Here is a 16,634-nt window from a genome sequence, read left to right as displayed (position 1 = left end):
GACATACGGGTAGTAGGCAAAGGTTCACAGTACTAGGTGATTGAAAACAAAGTAACACACCGGTTCAAGCATGAGGCTAGGATGCGAGGCCTAAGGGAGAGGGGGGAGGGGGGGGGGGGGATTGATCCAAAAGGGGGGCGAATGGGGTAGAGGCAAGTGGAAGGGAAGGAAGGGAGGAGCCACACAAAACCCAATCCCTTGTGATTCTCATCATCTCCAAAAGAGACGGGAAAAAAAAATAGGCAAGGCGATATGCTACCATTCACCACCTCACAACATAGAGGACAAAAAAACACACACAAACAATATAGATACACAAAATACAACATATATTACGTTACAACAGGGACAGCCAACCCTCTCTGTGTCATTATCCTCTAGATCTGTTATGGCTATGGCGACGAGGCTGGTCTTCAGTACACCAGCTTCCTCCTTTGCCAGCTCCAGTTCGCTCTTCTCTTCTTCCAGCTTCCATGGCGTCTCCCTCTCCCCTTCCTTCTCCGCTCCAGCTCCCTCCTCCCATAGCTGCTTCCTCGTCTTCTGCTCCTCCGATCGCCCCATCATCATCGGCCTCGCCGCTGACTCCGGCTGCGGTAAGAGTACCTTCATGCGTCGCCTCACTAGCGTCTTCGGCGGTGCCGCCTCCCCCCCCAAAGGTGGCAACCCCGACTCCAACACCCTCATCAGTGACACCACCACTGTCATCTGCCTCGATGACTACCACTCCCTCGATCGTACCGGCCGCAAGGAGAAGGGTGTCACTGCCCTTGACCCCCGTGCCAACAACTTCGACCTCATGTATGAGCAGGTCAAGGTTATCCGTGATGGCAAGTCCATCCAGAAGCCCATCTACAACCATGTCTCCGGCCTTCTTGACCCCCCTGAAACTATCACTCCCCCCAAAATCTTCGTCATCGAAGGACTTCATCCTATGTGAGTGCTAATTAGCTTCCCAGCCTCCATCGAAGCTTCCTCGCACTCAGAAAGATGGGAATTCACCGTCTTTCACTGTGGCATTTGCTTGTCTAGTGTATCAAGCATGCGTTTCCCAACTAAGCTTACTTGTGGATTTAGCTTTGTAAGCATCTACTCATAGGCAGCTTATCATAATTGCTGCTGGGATCTTGCGTAGCTCTGTTCCGGCTGAAGATTGTTTGGCCCATTTTCGCAGGTATGATGCCAGAGTTAGAGAACTTCTCGACTTCAGTATCTATCTAGACATTAGCGATGAAGTCAAATTTGCCTGGAAAATTCAGGTAAGGAGCTGCAAACCTTGCATTTGCTATTTTTCGGATTACAGCTCGCATTATCTTGTACAAGTTGAACGTGCAACGATGCACGTATCTCTTACGTCGCCGGGTAAGCAAGGGAGGATTGTTCCGTGCAGCGTGACATGGCTGAGCGTGGGCACAGCTTGGAGAGTATCAAGGCGAGCATTGCTGCACGAAAGCCTGATTTCGATGCATACATAGGTAAGCACCGCGCTTTGCAATGTGTTAGTCTTTGATTTTTGTCGCCATGGCAGTTGAGAGCAGTTCTCTGACCCCGACCTGTATTCATGTGTATATATCCAATGATTGCAGACCCTCAGAAGCAGCACGCAGATGTGGTGATCCAGGTCCTGCCCACGCAACTGATCCCGGATGATAACGAGGGCAAGATCCTGCGAGTTCGCATGATAATGAAAGAGGGAGTTAAACACTTTGAGCCAGTCTATCTTTTCGACGAGGGTTCTACCATCACTTGGATACCCTGCGGCAGGAAATTGACATGTTCGTATCCTGGGATCAAGTTTTTCTACGGCCCTGATACATACTACGATAATGAGGTAGAGTTTGTCTTTGTTCTGGTCTTTTCATCAGAAATTGGGTGAGTCCCTGCATTGTTTCCTTTAAACAGGTTGCAAGAATACATAGTGGCAATCCAGTTTGCTAATTTTCGAGAACTTACCTGTTTATTTTGTGGGTGACTTATTTTGGATTGTGGTCTGCCATTTCAGGTGACCGTGTTGGAAATGGATGGACAATTCGACAATCTTGAGGAGCTAATCTATGTAGAGAGCCATCTTAGCAATATTTCGACCAGGTTTTATGGTGAGGTCACACAACAAATGTTGAAGCACGCTGACTTCCCAGGCAGTAACAATGGAACTGGTTTTTTCCAGACCATGGTAGGTCTCAAAATTCGGGATGTATATGAAAGACTCACCTCCAAGGAAGGGGCTTCATTTGCATCAACGAGAGGTTAAGCTATTCTGCAAGAAGCTGCTCCCTCTTTTCCAGCTAACCGAGACAGTCAGTGCATGAAAATGGCAAATGTTGTATGTTGGACAGATGCATACCTGAGCTATGTTGCTTATGTTGACTTCTACACTCCTGTCTCTAGAGTACAAATAAAATGTACTCACTGTAGTTTCTGCTCGAATTTATATCGGCAACAAGCGTACCTCTGTTTGAGCTCCCATTGGCTCCAAGAATGTGAACAAATAACAGCGCCTATGCTTTCTTGTACTAATCAAGTTTGGACAACTACCTACGGGGTAGTTTTTTCGATTCTGTCAATGTGACATCCTTCATGTAATGCAAGTTTTATGGGTTGTAAGTTTTGGGAGGCTTGAGTGTTCTGAAAGTACAAAGTTTTTGTGCTGGTAATTTGGTTTGGCGTCTCTGAACACAACTATGTCGTTAAATTTCAATTGTCTTGGCTTTGTTAACAAATTTAGGACTACAAAGCACGAAGCCATGAATTGCACGAAGCACGAATCCATCGAAGCCATGAATTGCACCAAGAACTTTTCCATGCCTGATGCCAGGGCCATGAATTGGATACGAACATGTCAATTTCCTGCCGTGCGAAGCCATGAATTGCTTCAAGACCTTTTCCATGCTTTATGAGATGATGACAATTCATCGCCCATTTCACATCAACTCAAATCGTGTTTTTCCAGGCCAGTTGTAGTAAAGTACGAGTAATTGGCCAGTTGTAGTACAGTACGAGTAATTGCACCATTTTCCCCCGTAAGATAAGACTCTTTTGGATAGGGACGCTTTTAAAAAAATGGAGACTTTTGCGAGATGACTACCAAACGTTTGCGTGGGGTACGTGAAATGCGGGGACTGCATTGACGTTCAATTTGTATACCTTGGCTCAAAATGTATGTAAAGTGTAGCATTTTCATTGAAAGTCTACACGTTCCGTCTCTCTCCCTCGCGTAGGAAGGGAGCTCAAAGACAAGGAAATGTACGGCCATGTCACCCCTATAGACATTTCGAGGGCCATCTCTATTGAAGAGGATTTTTGGGTCAGGTATTGAACTCTAGATGTGTTTTTCTCAAAGAATGTCAATGGCTCCCACGTTGCTCTAGCTTTGTACTAGCTGTTAGCTCGCATCATTCACCTAGAGTATTTACTCACCACCATGAAAGTTTCTCTCTATGATCGGGCTTTGCATGAATTCGACCTGTAGGTTAAAGACTGAGGTGCACAACCAAGGGGAAAACTATAAGATTAAATAGTGAGATCTCTTGAATAGTATCTAGAACTTGCCCCACCCAACTATAGTGACCTTGCCATAGTATTTTGCTGCACTACTCTAGCTTGTAGAAAAGTTGCTTGAAATTGCCACAACTAAGAACACCGGTCCGTGTCGATTTTTCCTATAGGTATGCCAGCCGTCGATCACCAAGTGGTGCAAGCCACAAGTGCAGCAGAGGCATTATAAGTATAATTTCACACTTGGGCCTCACTGACTCAAAGAGAATCCAAGTCATTGAGAAAGGGAGGGAGGAATAGAGCCTTCATTCTGATGAGGTGCCCATTAGTATTAACGTGTTATATCCTTATCCTCCACCACCGACACTCAGCCACAAAGATCCTCTTTGGTCCTATCTTTTGCCTGAGAATATTGCAGCTCCTACTATGTCTCATCCCCCATATATAGCACCTCATTAAGCATCGTTCTGGATGCAAAAGAAATAAACACCGCCAACAATACCCCACGGCTTGAGGATCCTCTATTTTGAAGAATGGTTCATCTTCGCTAGTTCTTAAGTGTTCAACCTCCGTGCGGACATGAATGAAGAACAGCCAAGGTAAAGTGTTGACCCCTAGTCAACCAAGACCCACCCAAGCAATAGGTAAGGAGGCATCCTAGTTAGCCTAGTGAGCAACCAAGCAACATGCATCACCAAGCGGTGGGACTTGGGATGGCAAGGATGATCACCTGGATGCCAAGTAGATGGTCCAATAGGAGTTAGTACTCTAGAGAGATTATTGGTCAGGAATTAGGAAGGCAGTTGATAGAACCACCTGGTAGAAGAGATCCGGTGAACTATAAGCAATAGAATATTGTAATAGGGTAAGGACCTTCCTTGCTCCATTGTTTGTGTGAGTGACAAGTGAGTGGTCTTATTACTAGAGTGAATGCTCTGTCTTGAGCCAAGGTGTGAGTGTGTGTATGTAGCCCTCAGCTATTCTTATTGACTAAGACCTTCTTCATTGATACAAGCTACTTTTACATACTCATTAGTTGTCTTTTATAGTACTTGCATTGGTTGCATGCTCTCTTTCACTTGTATCCATACGGTTTCGCCCACATAGCTCAAAATCCTTTGGTTCTTTAATGCAATACTGAACCAAGCACCAAGTAGGAATGCTTGCTATGCAACTATCAGAGTGCAAGAGAGGGCAACTTCCTTCTAGGCACCACGCATGCGTTGGTCACCAAGCATCGAGCCACTAGGCCTTTGAGGGGTGAGCAAAACCGAGCAGGCATGCACATGTGTGCATGTGTATTAGGGAATCGTCCTTGTCCTTATCTACTCTAAATGTTTTTGGTCCAAAACAAATCGCATCGATAAAAGTTTGCAATAACAAGGACGGACTCCAATGTCAACATAACTCCAAAAGGTGAAGTCTTGTAGTGTCTCTAGCACCCTATTGGATGCATAATTTTGATTATCATGGGCCTGAAAGAGAATACTGGTTTGCAGAAAGGTTGGAGATTGTGACACTCACTTCAAGTCTTGGAGTCGTGCTTGTCACGGATTCACATAGATGTGGCAATTACATTATGATAGAGGGATCAATTGATGATACCATGTTGCTTCTAGGCCTTGTAGGAACAGTTGGTCTCCTTGACTTTTTGAGATTCTAACCAATATTTTATTTGGTGGAGTTTGTAACATTATCAAGCCATATGTAAATTTATTCTTTTGGAGTAATGTCGACTAGTTTAGGAGAAAATTTGGCTTCATATAAAAAGTTTGTAAAATCACCATTAAGAAGAATTGATAATTGATCATTTCCAAGCTTACATTGGAGTGCAACTAATAGTATTCTTGCCACCTATTTTGATGTATTTTGTATTTATCGTTCTCTTGGTTAGATTAAGCATCGTGTTCCATCTCCATTGATTCGAGATTTGGGATATACACCTAAAATGGACGAATTCTCTCTTGAATGACACCTAAAGACATGGACCAATGATTTTTAAAATCTATGAACTCCAAGGCATGTCAACAATTGAAGGGGGTTGATCCTGAATTTCAATACTGATGTTGAGAGGCTACTTTGATTGCCAAAAGGTGTTACATTAGGTTGGGTTAATTAGGAAAATGTTTATTAGAAATGTGGATGAAGGATATATTAGCTTGAAAGGGGGGAAGACCTAGGCTGATAGTTCTCAATTCACAAAATATCAAGGCTTGAAATTGCTAAATGAAGTGCTCAATGAATAAAGTTGGATTCAATGTGATCAAAGTGCCACTTTGTTTTCCCTTTTTTTCCTTTTAAAATTTAAAAAACACTATTGTTTTTCAATGGAGGGGGGAGGGACAAAGGGAGAAGACAAGATCATACACAAAAGTAGATAATTGTGCACTAGAATTAAAAAACAAAATGTGGTATATATACATTTGAGTGAATAAGGGTTGCTCCTATATTGAATCATATGTATATATACAAATAGTTCTCTTAAGGAAGTGTCATTTAAATCCTATTACATTTGAACAACATAAGAATTTGCTTCTAGACCAAGAATTGTTTAGTTTTGCTGAAGTTAAAAGATAAAGATGATACAATCATATTATCCTGAACTCGCCATCAAAATATATTTACACCCATGGCAGTATTGAAAATATTTGTCTTTCAATCTCAAATTGAAGTTGCACAAATGCATATACAAGGTAAACAGGTCATAAGAATTTTGGGCCACACTAAGAATACTAGTATGGGACCTGTGTGATACTGCAACATTAAATCAATTAAATGATTGTTTGATTGGTTGCATGTGTGTGTGTGTGTTGAGGGGGGGGAATTTGTGCATGCGCACGTGCATGTGCATGTGTGATGATTGTTTGATTGGCTACATGTGCGTGTCTTGAGGGGGGGGATTTGTGCACGTGCGTGTGTTGGGAGGGGGGGCACATGCACGCATAAGTGAGACACCCTCTGTCAATGCATTCATGGTAGTTTGCATCACTAGGAGGAGGATGGGACGTTTTGATTTGAAAAAAAATATTTCCTACCTTGTTTGTAGTAGAGGTAGACATATCTTCTCCTCAAGCAAACCTCCTTCCTTTTGAACATTTCTTTTCTTTTTTGGGGGGGGGGGCAAAGAAAATTTTATTATATTCTAATCATATGATTTGTACAGTGGTGTCAAAACTTGACAAAATGTTCTCCTCTAGAGAGGAATGACTGCATACAAGAAAACCACTGTCTAGTAGTGGGAAAAAGCAAAACCAGTAAAATATACTCAAGAGTTGATGTGCTTGTTGAAGGCAGGCTATGCCACATACTATGATCCCCAGCTGCATTCTTGATTATCTAAGAAAGAGACAGTGTGCTGCAAATTAACTGCATGTTCCAAAAAAGAGTTGTTGTTATGGCATCCATCATAGCAGCAGCAATCACTAGTGTAATGGGCCTATGCACACAAGATCAGTAGCAGGGAAACAATAGCCAGTGGAGGTACTCTAGTCTGCAGGTTCTTATTTGACTGGAAAGACTGAAGGGAGGAGTTGAGCCTGCATGTTAACTCCTGAGTTGGAGCATCTCCTTGCCTCTTAGATGTCTTCTTCCAGTGATCAGTTAGTAAGAACATAGCATTCATACTAATTAACAAAGAGCTGTTCAGCATGCATGACCTCATCATTGAATTGAAACTCATTTTTGGATATCCATATAAACCATAGTGCATATGCTTAGATGTGTGTCCATGTAGCATAAGGTATTTTGAGAGCATCACCCAATAGAATAAACTTCCAGTTTATAGGTTCCCCTATTCTTACACATATTTCCAAACTTTTCTTGCTCTGGGGCAAGCTATGAAGAGATGGAAGATGTCTTCCTTACTACTCACACAATATTTGCATGTGCCATCTCCCTTACCAATGCTAAGACTTCTACAGTTGGTCCAGATTGCCTTATGTAAAGTTAACCATAAACGTGTAGACATTTTCTTAGGGATTCTTCTGTCCCATATCAGCTCAAATATGATTGTCCATTTTCTTTCATTATCAGAGTTGTTCCACCTAGAGTTTAGTTTGGAAACAATCTCCTCTATACCTTTAGATGGTGCGGGTATAGGTAGGAGAGTTGAGCTGCCAACCCAACAAAACTCTCTAGTGTAATTAAGAATTCTGCCCCCCTTCCAAGTGATGTCCCCATCCCACAGCTGGATTCTGCCCATAATCAGCTCTTGTCTACATTATGTAGTCCGAATTCTCTTCTTATCTCCAACCAATTCTTCCATCTAAGATTAGTCTTGTCCCATAGGTCCCCCCCAACCAAAAAGCCCCTTCTTCACCAAGTGCCATGCTCTCAGAAAGTCATTGTCACTTAGTTGTTGTTTTGTGAAGAAGGAAGAAACCCATATGGAATCTAAGGTCATGAAGCTTCCTTTCCCAAAGAGAGTGATGTGGCATTTAATTTGTTCAAAGGCCCCCCACAGGGATTTCCACAACTGGCTCCCTTTGTTAGTGCAAGGTTTTGGGTTCCCAATGGCTGCTAATAGGGGATAGTCCTTCCATCTAGGAGCTCTGAGAGGTTTGACATGTTTGAAATTTCTGAGAAGGAGGTTAGCCCAATCACTTTCAGAATTAGTGATGGAATTAATTATCCACGTAGCTGCTAATTTGTATGCTGCCAGTTGGATATTTATGACACCCACCAGTCTTCCTTCCTTTCTTGGTTAAGTGCAGAAAGCCCACTTAACTTTGTCTATCCTTCTTCTGGTGTCGCTTCCACTCATAAGAAGGATATGCAAATCCTTATGAACTTTTCTAACCCTGTTCTAGAGAGACACCAGCATGAGAGATTAAAAATGGCAATTGGATAAATGTAGTAATTTAGCACTACCCTGCTCCCTACCAGGTTTGCCTACAATCCCCTGATACTGTCTATTTTCTTTTTGAACTTTTCTAGGAACCACTCCCATCTATCTTTCATCTTAACATTGAATCCCATAGGGATACCTATAGTAGCCTAAATATCTGCCCATGGGGAATCTTCCTACATCCAAGCTGGTCTAAAAGGTTCAGTTTGTCATCAGATAGTAATGCATAACGTGTTTTGGAGTGATTTATTTTTGACCCAGATGCATTGCAAAATATATCCATACATTCCATATCTCTTTGTATGTCTACATCCATGTTTCTGATTGTTAGGGTAGTATCATCTGCAAATTGCTGGTTTATCAGATGCTTTCCTGAGGGGAGTTCTATACCATTGATTTCTCATGTAGTCACCTTTTCTTTTATCACCCATCCCAAGGCATCAGTAGCTATAGCAAATAAGAGGGGTGCTAGAAGGCATCCTTGTCTGGCCTTCTCAACGTGAAACTCTGAGACATCTCACCATTCACACACACCTTTGCAAAGGCATTTGATAGTAACAGAGCTACATAGGAGGTAAATTTCTTTCCCGATGCCAAGCTGTTGATTGATTGTAGCAAAAAGTTCCAATTCAGCCTATCATATGCCTTATCAAAGTCTATTTTAATAAGACAGGTCTCTTGATTGCTTTCTTCAGCATGAGTGCACCCTTCCCATAAGTTGATGATTGCCTCTAATAGATGCATGTTCTTGATGAATCCATTATGTTCCTCCAGAATCCACTTGTCCATCTTGTGTCTCAGTCTCAAAGCAATTGCTTTAGCATATATCTTATAGGAACAGTTTAGCATAGTGAGGGGCCTCCAATTTTTTAAGACTGTCCTGTCCCCTTCCTTTGGTATAAGTTTAATGACCCCTCCATTCAAATTCTTTGGGAGCAGGCCCTGTTTAACACTCTCCCTCCAAACAGCCACTAAGGAGGGGCCAACAGTGTCCCAAAAGAATTTGTGGAATTCAACAGGTAGCCCATCTTCCCCAGGTGTTTTGCCATCAGCCATTGCAAACACAATCTCTTTAAGTTCTTGAAGGGATAGGTCAATTTCCAGCTGATTTTTGTCTAGCTTGGATACAAAGGATTGTCTAGCTGCATGGAACCTATTTCTGGCCTCTAGGACCTTGTTGTCTGTTAAGTCCACATTGCTTAAAAGGTTTTTGAAGTGACTGACTATGATCTCCATATTTTCTATTTCTGATTTAACCAATTCCCCATCCTCCTTTTGCAACCAAGGGATTTCCTCATGATTCTTCTTTTTTCTGATCCTTTTGAAATTCTCCTTAGTTGGTCTGCCTATCTTGCTTGCCCACCATCCCCTAAAGTGGACCTTGGCATTATGTAGCTTGATCTGTTCTTGTACTCTGACCTCTTTTCTTTTGACCAATAACTGATGTTGGGCATTGATATCATTACTTCTAGCTCTTTTTCAAGACCTTCAATATCCATTCTTCTTGCTCTAATGGCTGCTCTGTTTTTTCTAGCTTCCTTTAAGATTGCCTGGACCCTTTCAACAACATCCTTCCAACCCTGGGACAAAGAGTCAGCTGCTGCAAAAGACAAGTGCCAACTCTCTATAATCTGTCTTTGAACTGTCTGAAGCTTGAACAGGGAAGGGTCAGCCTTGAACCAAGAGTTTCCTTTCTTCCCAAACCCCAAATCAATACAAGCTAACACAGGCTTGTGGTCTGATAAAGGTGAGGGATGAAAATGTGTATTGCTTCACTTCTAGAGCTTGGTCAATCAGAGATTGAGCAATATATACTCTATCTAGCCTAGCTTCTCTCCTCAAATTACCGACCTACCTGTTGCTCCAAGTGTAGATGCTAGGAGTCCCAATGTCTACCACTTGCAAATTTTCTTTGAGATCTTCCCATATTTGTTGTTCAAAACCCTTGAGTACTGATCCCTTCTGCATCCATCTGTCTTTGATATTCTCAACCATATTGAAGTCTCCCATAATAATACAGTCACTTCCCAGATTCAGCATTGAATCCCAAGTGATACTTCTTTCCATAGAGCTTGTTGGGGCATAAACTGAGACAACTGTGAAATAAAAACTTTTCATTCTGCATTCTAAAGCAAAGCCATCTATGGTTTGGGTCCTGCCTGCACCTGATGACACAATCCTTGTAGTGAGACAATATCACAATTGCAGTGCCACCCCTTCATCATGACTTGTGAAATACCAAATTCTTCTCCTATCAACCTTTTTTAACCTATTATCCAGGGTGTCATTTGTTACTTTCACCTCTTGTAAGACAAGTAGGAGATAGAGAACTGTCTCTCAACCACTTGACTAATTCCTGACTCCTCCAAGGGTCAATTAATCTACAAACATTAAGTGTGAGAAAAGTGAATGGTTTATTTACCATTCTTACTTTTCCCCTTTTTAGCCTTGGGGGTTGGGCTTTTGGGCGGGGCACTCTGACCCTTTACTTGGGAGATCCTTCTCTTATTCAGAGTTGTGGCTTGAGGTTTGGCAGGAGGTCCAATAGGCTTACTCAGTTTTTGGGCCAAAGGAAGTTCTTCCTCTGACTAACTCTGATTTACTCATATTGGCATCTACTTGATTTACATCCTCCTCAAACTCTCTGGACTAGCCAGGTTTTATTTTAGCTTCCTCCATTTGTGCATCCTGAATCCACTTCTCGGTTTCTTGGTCAATAAGAGCCTCAAACATATTGTTGGTTGCCAAAGGAAAAGTCACTCTCTCCTTTTCTTGCTGTGCAACACGTTTCTTCGAAGCCTCTACGTTCTTGTTTGAACTGTTATCTGTCCCTGTTTCTACAGTTTTCTCCATGTCCTGATTTTTCACCCTGCCTTTGACAGTCCACTTTGGTTTAGGAGGAAGATTGGCATGTTGTTGAGCTGGCTCCTGTGTACTGGTTTAGGTCCATTTCTCTTTAAAGGGCAGTTTTTGACTGTGTGTGTTGAGAGCCCACACAAAAAGCATGAATTGGGGATGTTCTTGTACACCAGAGGCTGCTCTATATGGACACTTCCATTCCTGTTGACTATCACCAGAGTTTCTGGGAGCTCCTCAACAACATCAAATCTAACACACACCTGGGGATGGCCTCCAGGATTAATGAATTGCTCCTTTTCCACATCTATCACTTGACCTAAGCTTCTGCAAAGGTTAGGAGCTTGGTTCACTAAAGAAAAGGGAAGGTCAAGGAGTTCTACCCAAACAGGTACAAAGGTGGATCTTGGCTTATCAGGGTTGAAGTCTACTCTAGATATAGGGGTTGATGTCTTATGATCCAGAGGGCATGGTGAAGAGCCTTCCAAGCCATATCCTCAGTTTCAAATAGAAAAAAGAAGAACCCTTTTCTTAGAAATCTAACACTAGTGACTACAAGCCCTTTCCTCATCCAATTATTTCTAAGCCATCCCTCTAGAAAGGTAGCAGAAGGTCTAGGGCCAGGCAGATAACCTATTAAGGCATGTGATTCAAGCCAGTCTATAGATTGTTCAAGCCTATCCTCATCCAGAAAAGCTGCCACCTTACCTTTAGAAGGTGATTTCTCCTCAACTTCAGGCTATTGACTATGTGATTTATGTTGTCGTGTGTTCTCTGGTGCATTGCTTTCAACTTCTCTTCTGAGGTCCGGAGTCTTGGTTCCTCTACCTACTCCTGCTGACTTGGGGCCGCTTCGTGCACCATCCTTTGATTGAGAGTTGGGGTGTCCGTCCCCTGTGTCTCCGATTTGGTTCATCTGGGTGGCAAGGAGAGGAGCTCTTGTTGGGCATCGATACATTCGTTTTTTCCTAGCTCAGAATGAGCCCATTAACCTCGCCGTCGGTATTAGCACCGCCTGTCCCTTGTTTTGTTCCTCCTGATGAGCTTGCTGCTCTCCATTCCTCCCCATTACTGGCGTTTCGGAGCCTGAAGGAGCTGTAAGTTCCTCCTGCTTTTTCATGCTCTGTTTTGTTGGCAACGCTAGTAGCATGACGCATGAAAGGGGGGTGAAAAGCCCTCCTCTAAACTCTTGTACCACCCCCACGTATGAGGGCCTTGCAACTAGTTTGGTGTCTCTACTGCCATCGGTTGGAGAGAGGGGGCTTGCAACGAGAGTTCTTGATGGTCCATTCTCCGAAGGTGGCGAGGAAGCTATTTCTTTCAGTAGTGGAAAGTGTGAAGTATTTCCATTCAAAACGTCATTGTCGTAGAAGTCCATGTCGAATCCATGCAAAGGTCGAGTCACATCAACAGTACCATGTGAGAGAGCTAGATTTTGAGGTACTCTACCTCCAGCGTTTGTCCCCATCGGTCCAAGCGTTTTTCCTTTTGAACATTTCGGCCAATCCATGGAAGAGTTGTCGTTTCTGTCTGATGTACCAATCCTCTTTCAATTGGATTGAATGTGGCATATTCACAATCAACATTCGCATCTTGCATGTGAATCGAATGTGGCATATTCACAATCAACATTCGCATCTTGAGGATCTCTTACTGAATGATGGCTCTAATAATCTCCTAGCCACCTCTTTAGGCAAAACAGCGAGGCTCTCAACTTCGTCAACCCAGTAAATCATGTAGCATTGACCTCACTGTTCAAATGATTTTTGTTGGTGGTTGCCTTTGCCTCTAGCACACCTTAGCTGTGTGGATACTTGTCGCCATGGTTGAAGATCTGCACGCCATGGTTGAAGATCTGCAAGCTCATCATGATCTATCGTTTTGACAAGCTCAATATTGTTTTGGGCTAAACCGTGATGCAAGCTAGCAGTTGTCGGTTGCTATATGTTGAAAATTACGAAAATTAGGCGAATCGATCTTAGTCTTCACATAAGTTCTCCAAATCATAGGATTTTTTCACTAGCTCCAAATAACATAGGATTTTTTTCACTAGCCTTTTCACTCGTGATGAGCTTGACTTCCCTTCTAAATCAAAACCTCTAGAAAAGAAAGCATGTAAAGACAATGAAGGGATTCAAAACCAAATTTCTATAAAGGTTTCAAGTCTCCAATAAAAGAATCCTTCTTATGAACTTTCCATTCTTCCCTAAAGCTTCTTGAAATTGGACAAAAGCACTACAAAAAGCCGGACCTATAAAGCATACTACTACTATGAAGATTGTAGATACATAGATTACTTGGGAGGTATGAATAGGACTAAGAAGTTGAAGGCTCCATACATCTAAGACTCTTCATTTATTAAGAATCCTTATATTGTTATTTGTATAATGTGTACTAACACATATCAACTTCGAATTAGACCCTTTGATAGACCTGCCCAAGATCATGAAGTTTATTCAAAGTCGATCTCCCTTAAAAATCAAATCTCACCATGTGAGCAAAACAACGAGTGGAAGATTGAAAAGCACATACCTCATTCCCAATTAAAATTCATTAAAAGTCATGTTACATTTTTAATGGTAAGTCGTGATGATGTTTAAGACCAATCTTACCTGAGGGTGAGTGATAGCCCGAGGTCAAAAAGCCCCCCCTCTTCTTTTTTTAAATTTGTAGAACATACCTCATGATTGTGTCGAAATTTGTGGAAGCCAATAAGGGAGCCTTGTTTGAAAAAAATCCATTAATTTGTAAAGGAGAAAGTGAGGATGAAAGCTTCTTAAAAAGCCCAAGCACCTTTGCCCCGTCGGCCCACTCGCTGCTGCAATCTGCATCGAGCTCTGCATCTGCATCTCTCCTCTCCCCTGCTGCCCACTATTCTTAAGAAGGCGTCGTACCTTCTTCCCCACACCTTTTCTTCGGAAATGCGCTGCTCAACGCCAGATCTCCATCTTCTCTAAGATCACATAGCAATTGATCGATGAGGAATTACGGATGGGGGAGGTGTCCCACACGATCTCTTTTGACCCATCGTGAACAAGGGAGCTGTTGCTGGTAGATCGATCGATGGATAGATTAGAAAAATGCTGGCGATCGATGGATAGATAGATTAGATAAATGCGGGCGATCGATGGCATGCCAGAAAGGGACGGTCTTAATAGACGATTTCTGAATGTGTTAAAAAAATCACAAGTGCCAGAATTTTACATTCCAGAACGAATTAACGACCATTCTTGACAATTGTCGTACAGCTGCAAAGAAGTTCCCGGGCATTCGTATTGAAATTAGATGGGCAATTCACCCGTCTTCCGTCGGAGCCAGAGACTGCCAGAGACTACAAAAAACATGCAAAAAAAAATCGCCTCGATTACTTAGCCCCGAGCACATCATACTAGTGGCAAGACACGGATACGGATGGTTGGAGAAACAGGACACGGATACGGATAGTTATATTATTTCAACGATAGCGTAGCTAAAAAGAGATTTTCAATTGAATGTAACCGATTCCTAAATGGGTTTAAAACAGTATCTTCAATAAATGGAAAAAAATTGAGTAGATCATGAGGCCGTCAAATAAGTTACATTCCCAACCATTACCACTTCATACTTCGACCATTCTAGATGTCTATAAACACACAAACGGAAGGTTACATTATTTCAACGATGAAGTAGCTAAACAGACGGAGAAAGAGTGAACACTGGTTTACCATCAATAACGAAATACAACCAAACGAGAGGGTCTTATTATAGGGCGCCTTGGCCGCTTATTACCAGACTGATTTAAGGATGGTCCATGACCAGAAAACCAACAACCACTAACCAAGACGCCAAATTGCTGATAGCCCCTACGCAGTGATTACATCAGTTTAGAGGTTCCTGACCCTCTCAATCCAGAAAGACTGTGTTTTCAATTCCCACCCCGAAGGCGGAGAACAAGATGCAGAGTCGATTCCTTTTGAATGTTGTAATCAGCCAAGGTTCGCCCATCCTCCAACTGCTTTCCAGCAAAGATCAAGCGCTGCTGGTCTGGCGGAATTCCCTCCTTATCTTGGATCTTAGTTTTCACATTATCAATTGTATCAGAACTCTCCACTTCCAAGGTGATCGTCTTGCCAGTCAGGGTCTTCACAAAAATTTGCATGCCACCTCTCAACCGGAGCACCAAGTGAAGGGTAGACTCCTTTTGGATATTATAATCCGCAAGGGTGCGTCCGTCCTCGAGCTGCTTACCAGCGAAGATCAGGCGCTGCTGGTCGGGTGGGATACCCTCTTTGTCCTGAATCTTCGTTTTCACGTTATCAATCGTATCAGAGCTCTCGACCTCAAGAGTAATGGTCTTGCCGGTGAGGGTCTTCACAAAGATCTGCATACCACCACGCAGACGCAACACAAGATGCAAGGTGGACTCCTTCTGAATGTTATAATCAGCCAACGTACGACCGTCCTCAAGCTGCTTACCAGCAAAGATCAGCCTCTGCTGATCGGGAGGGATACCTTCCTTATCTTGAATCTTGGCCTTCACGTTGTCGATGGTGTCGGAGCTCTCAACCTCCAGGGTAATAGTCTTCCCGGTGAGGGTCTTGACAAAGATCTGCATACCACCACGCAAACGAAGGACGAGATGGAGAGTAGACTCCTTCTGGATGTTGTAGTCGGCGAGGGTGCGGCCGTCCTCAAGCTGCTTACCAGCGAAGATCAGCCTCTGCTGATCAGGAGGGATGCCCTCCTTGTCCTGGATCTTGGCCTTGACGTTGTCGATGGTGTCGGAGCTCTCCACCTCAAGCGTGATGGTCTTGCCGGTGAGGGTCTTGACGAAGATCTGCATGCCACCACGGAGGCGAAGGACGAGGTGGAGGGTGGACTCCTTCTGGATGTTGTAATCGGCGAGGGTGCGGCCATCTTCGAGCTGTTTACCAGCGAAGATGAGGCGCTGTTGATCAGGGGGGATACCTTCCTTGTCTTGGATTTTAGTTTTGACGTTGTCGATGGTATCGGAGCTTTCGACTTCGAGGGTGATGGTTTTACCGGTGAGGGTCTTGACGAAGATCTGCATGGTGAAAGGGCAGGGAGGGGAACGAAAAACTAGCACAGAAATGCTTCGAAGAGGAAGATGAAGAGAAGTTAGAGGAAAGCTTCAAAGAGGGAGATGAAGAAAGAGTGACACCCCTAAGGTTTTATAACGTCGGGGCTTTCCACCGGCTCCACCGGTTCTCACCGGCTTGACCACACGCTTTCTTCCACGTGCCATCCTCCCATTGATCTCTATTCCAGATTGATCTCTATCAATCTCCACTGCGGCTTCTGAAAGTGTCCGTTTGGAAAAGTCACAAGCGGCTTCCAAACAACTTTTGCGTTTTGCAAACTTGCACGGCAAGTTGGCCAGTTGGCATGCTTGTCCAACTCCTCACATTCATTGAACCTTCACACATCCTCAAGTGTTCAC

At 43.2% G+C, this 16,634-nt stretch overlaps 2 protein-coding genes across 2 annotated transcripts; one reads left to right on the top strand and one right to left on the bottom strand.

Annotated features, from left to right (window-relative positions):
* The first annotated feature begins 319 nt into the window (after positions 1 to 319).
* LOC147900364 (phosphoribulokinase, chloroplastic-like) lies at positions 320 to 2,552 on the top strand. Its single transcript, XM_087377600.1, has 5 exons — positions 320 to 933; positions 1,172 to 1,256; positions 1,388 to 1,472; positions 1,584 to 1,828; positions 2,000 to 2,552. The coding sequence occupies exons 1-5, from the start codon at positions 389 to 391 to the stop codon at positions 2,246 to 2,248; spliced, it is 1,209 nt and encodes a 402-aa protein (XP_087233726.1). The 5' UTR covers positions 320 to 388; the 3' UTR covers positions 2,249 to 2,552.
* A 12,271-nt stretch (positions 2,553 to 14,823) lies between these two features.
* LOC147900363 (polyubiquitin-like) lies at positions 14,824 to 16,325 on the bottom strand. Its single transcript, XM_087377601.1, has one exon. The coding sequence runs from the start codon at positions 16,242 to 16,244 to the stop codon at positions 15,099 to 15,101; it is 1,146 nt and encodes a 381-aa protein (XP_087233727.1). The 5' UTR covers positions 16,245 to 16,325; the 3' UTR covers positions 14,824 to 15,098.
* Between the last annotated feature and the right edge of the window lie 309 nt (positions 16,326 to 16,634).

The sequence above is a fragment of the Dipteris shenzhenensis genome, chromosome 7, assembly GCF_047967505.1.
Source record: "Dipteris shenzhenensis isolate YYH24624 ecotype China chromosome 7, Dip_SZ_1.0, whole genome shotgun sequence".
NCBI classification, from domain to species: domain Eukaryota; kingdom Viridiplantae; phylum Streptophyta; class Polypodiopsida; order Gleicheniales; family Dipteridaceae; genus Dipteris; species Dipteris shenzhenensis.
The sequence above is the reverse complement of the archived record's forward strand: the minus strand, read 5'-3'. Positions and strand labels throughout refer to the sequence as shown.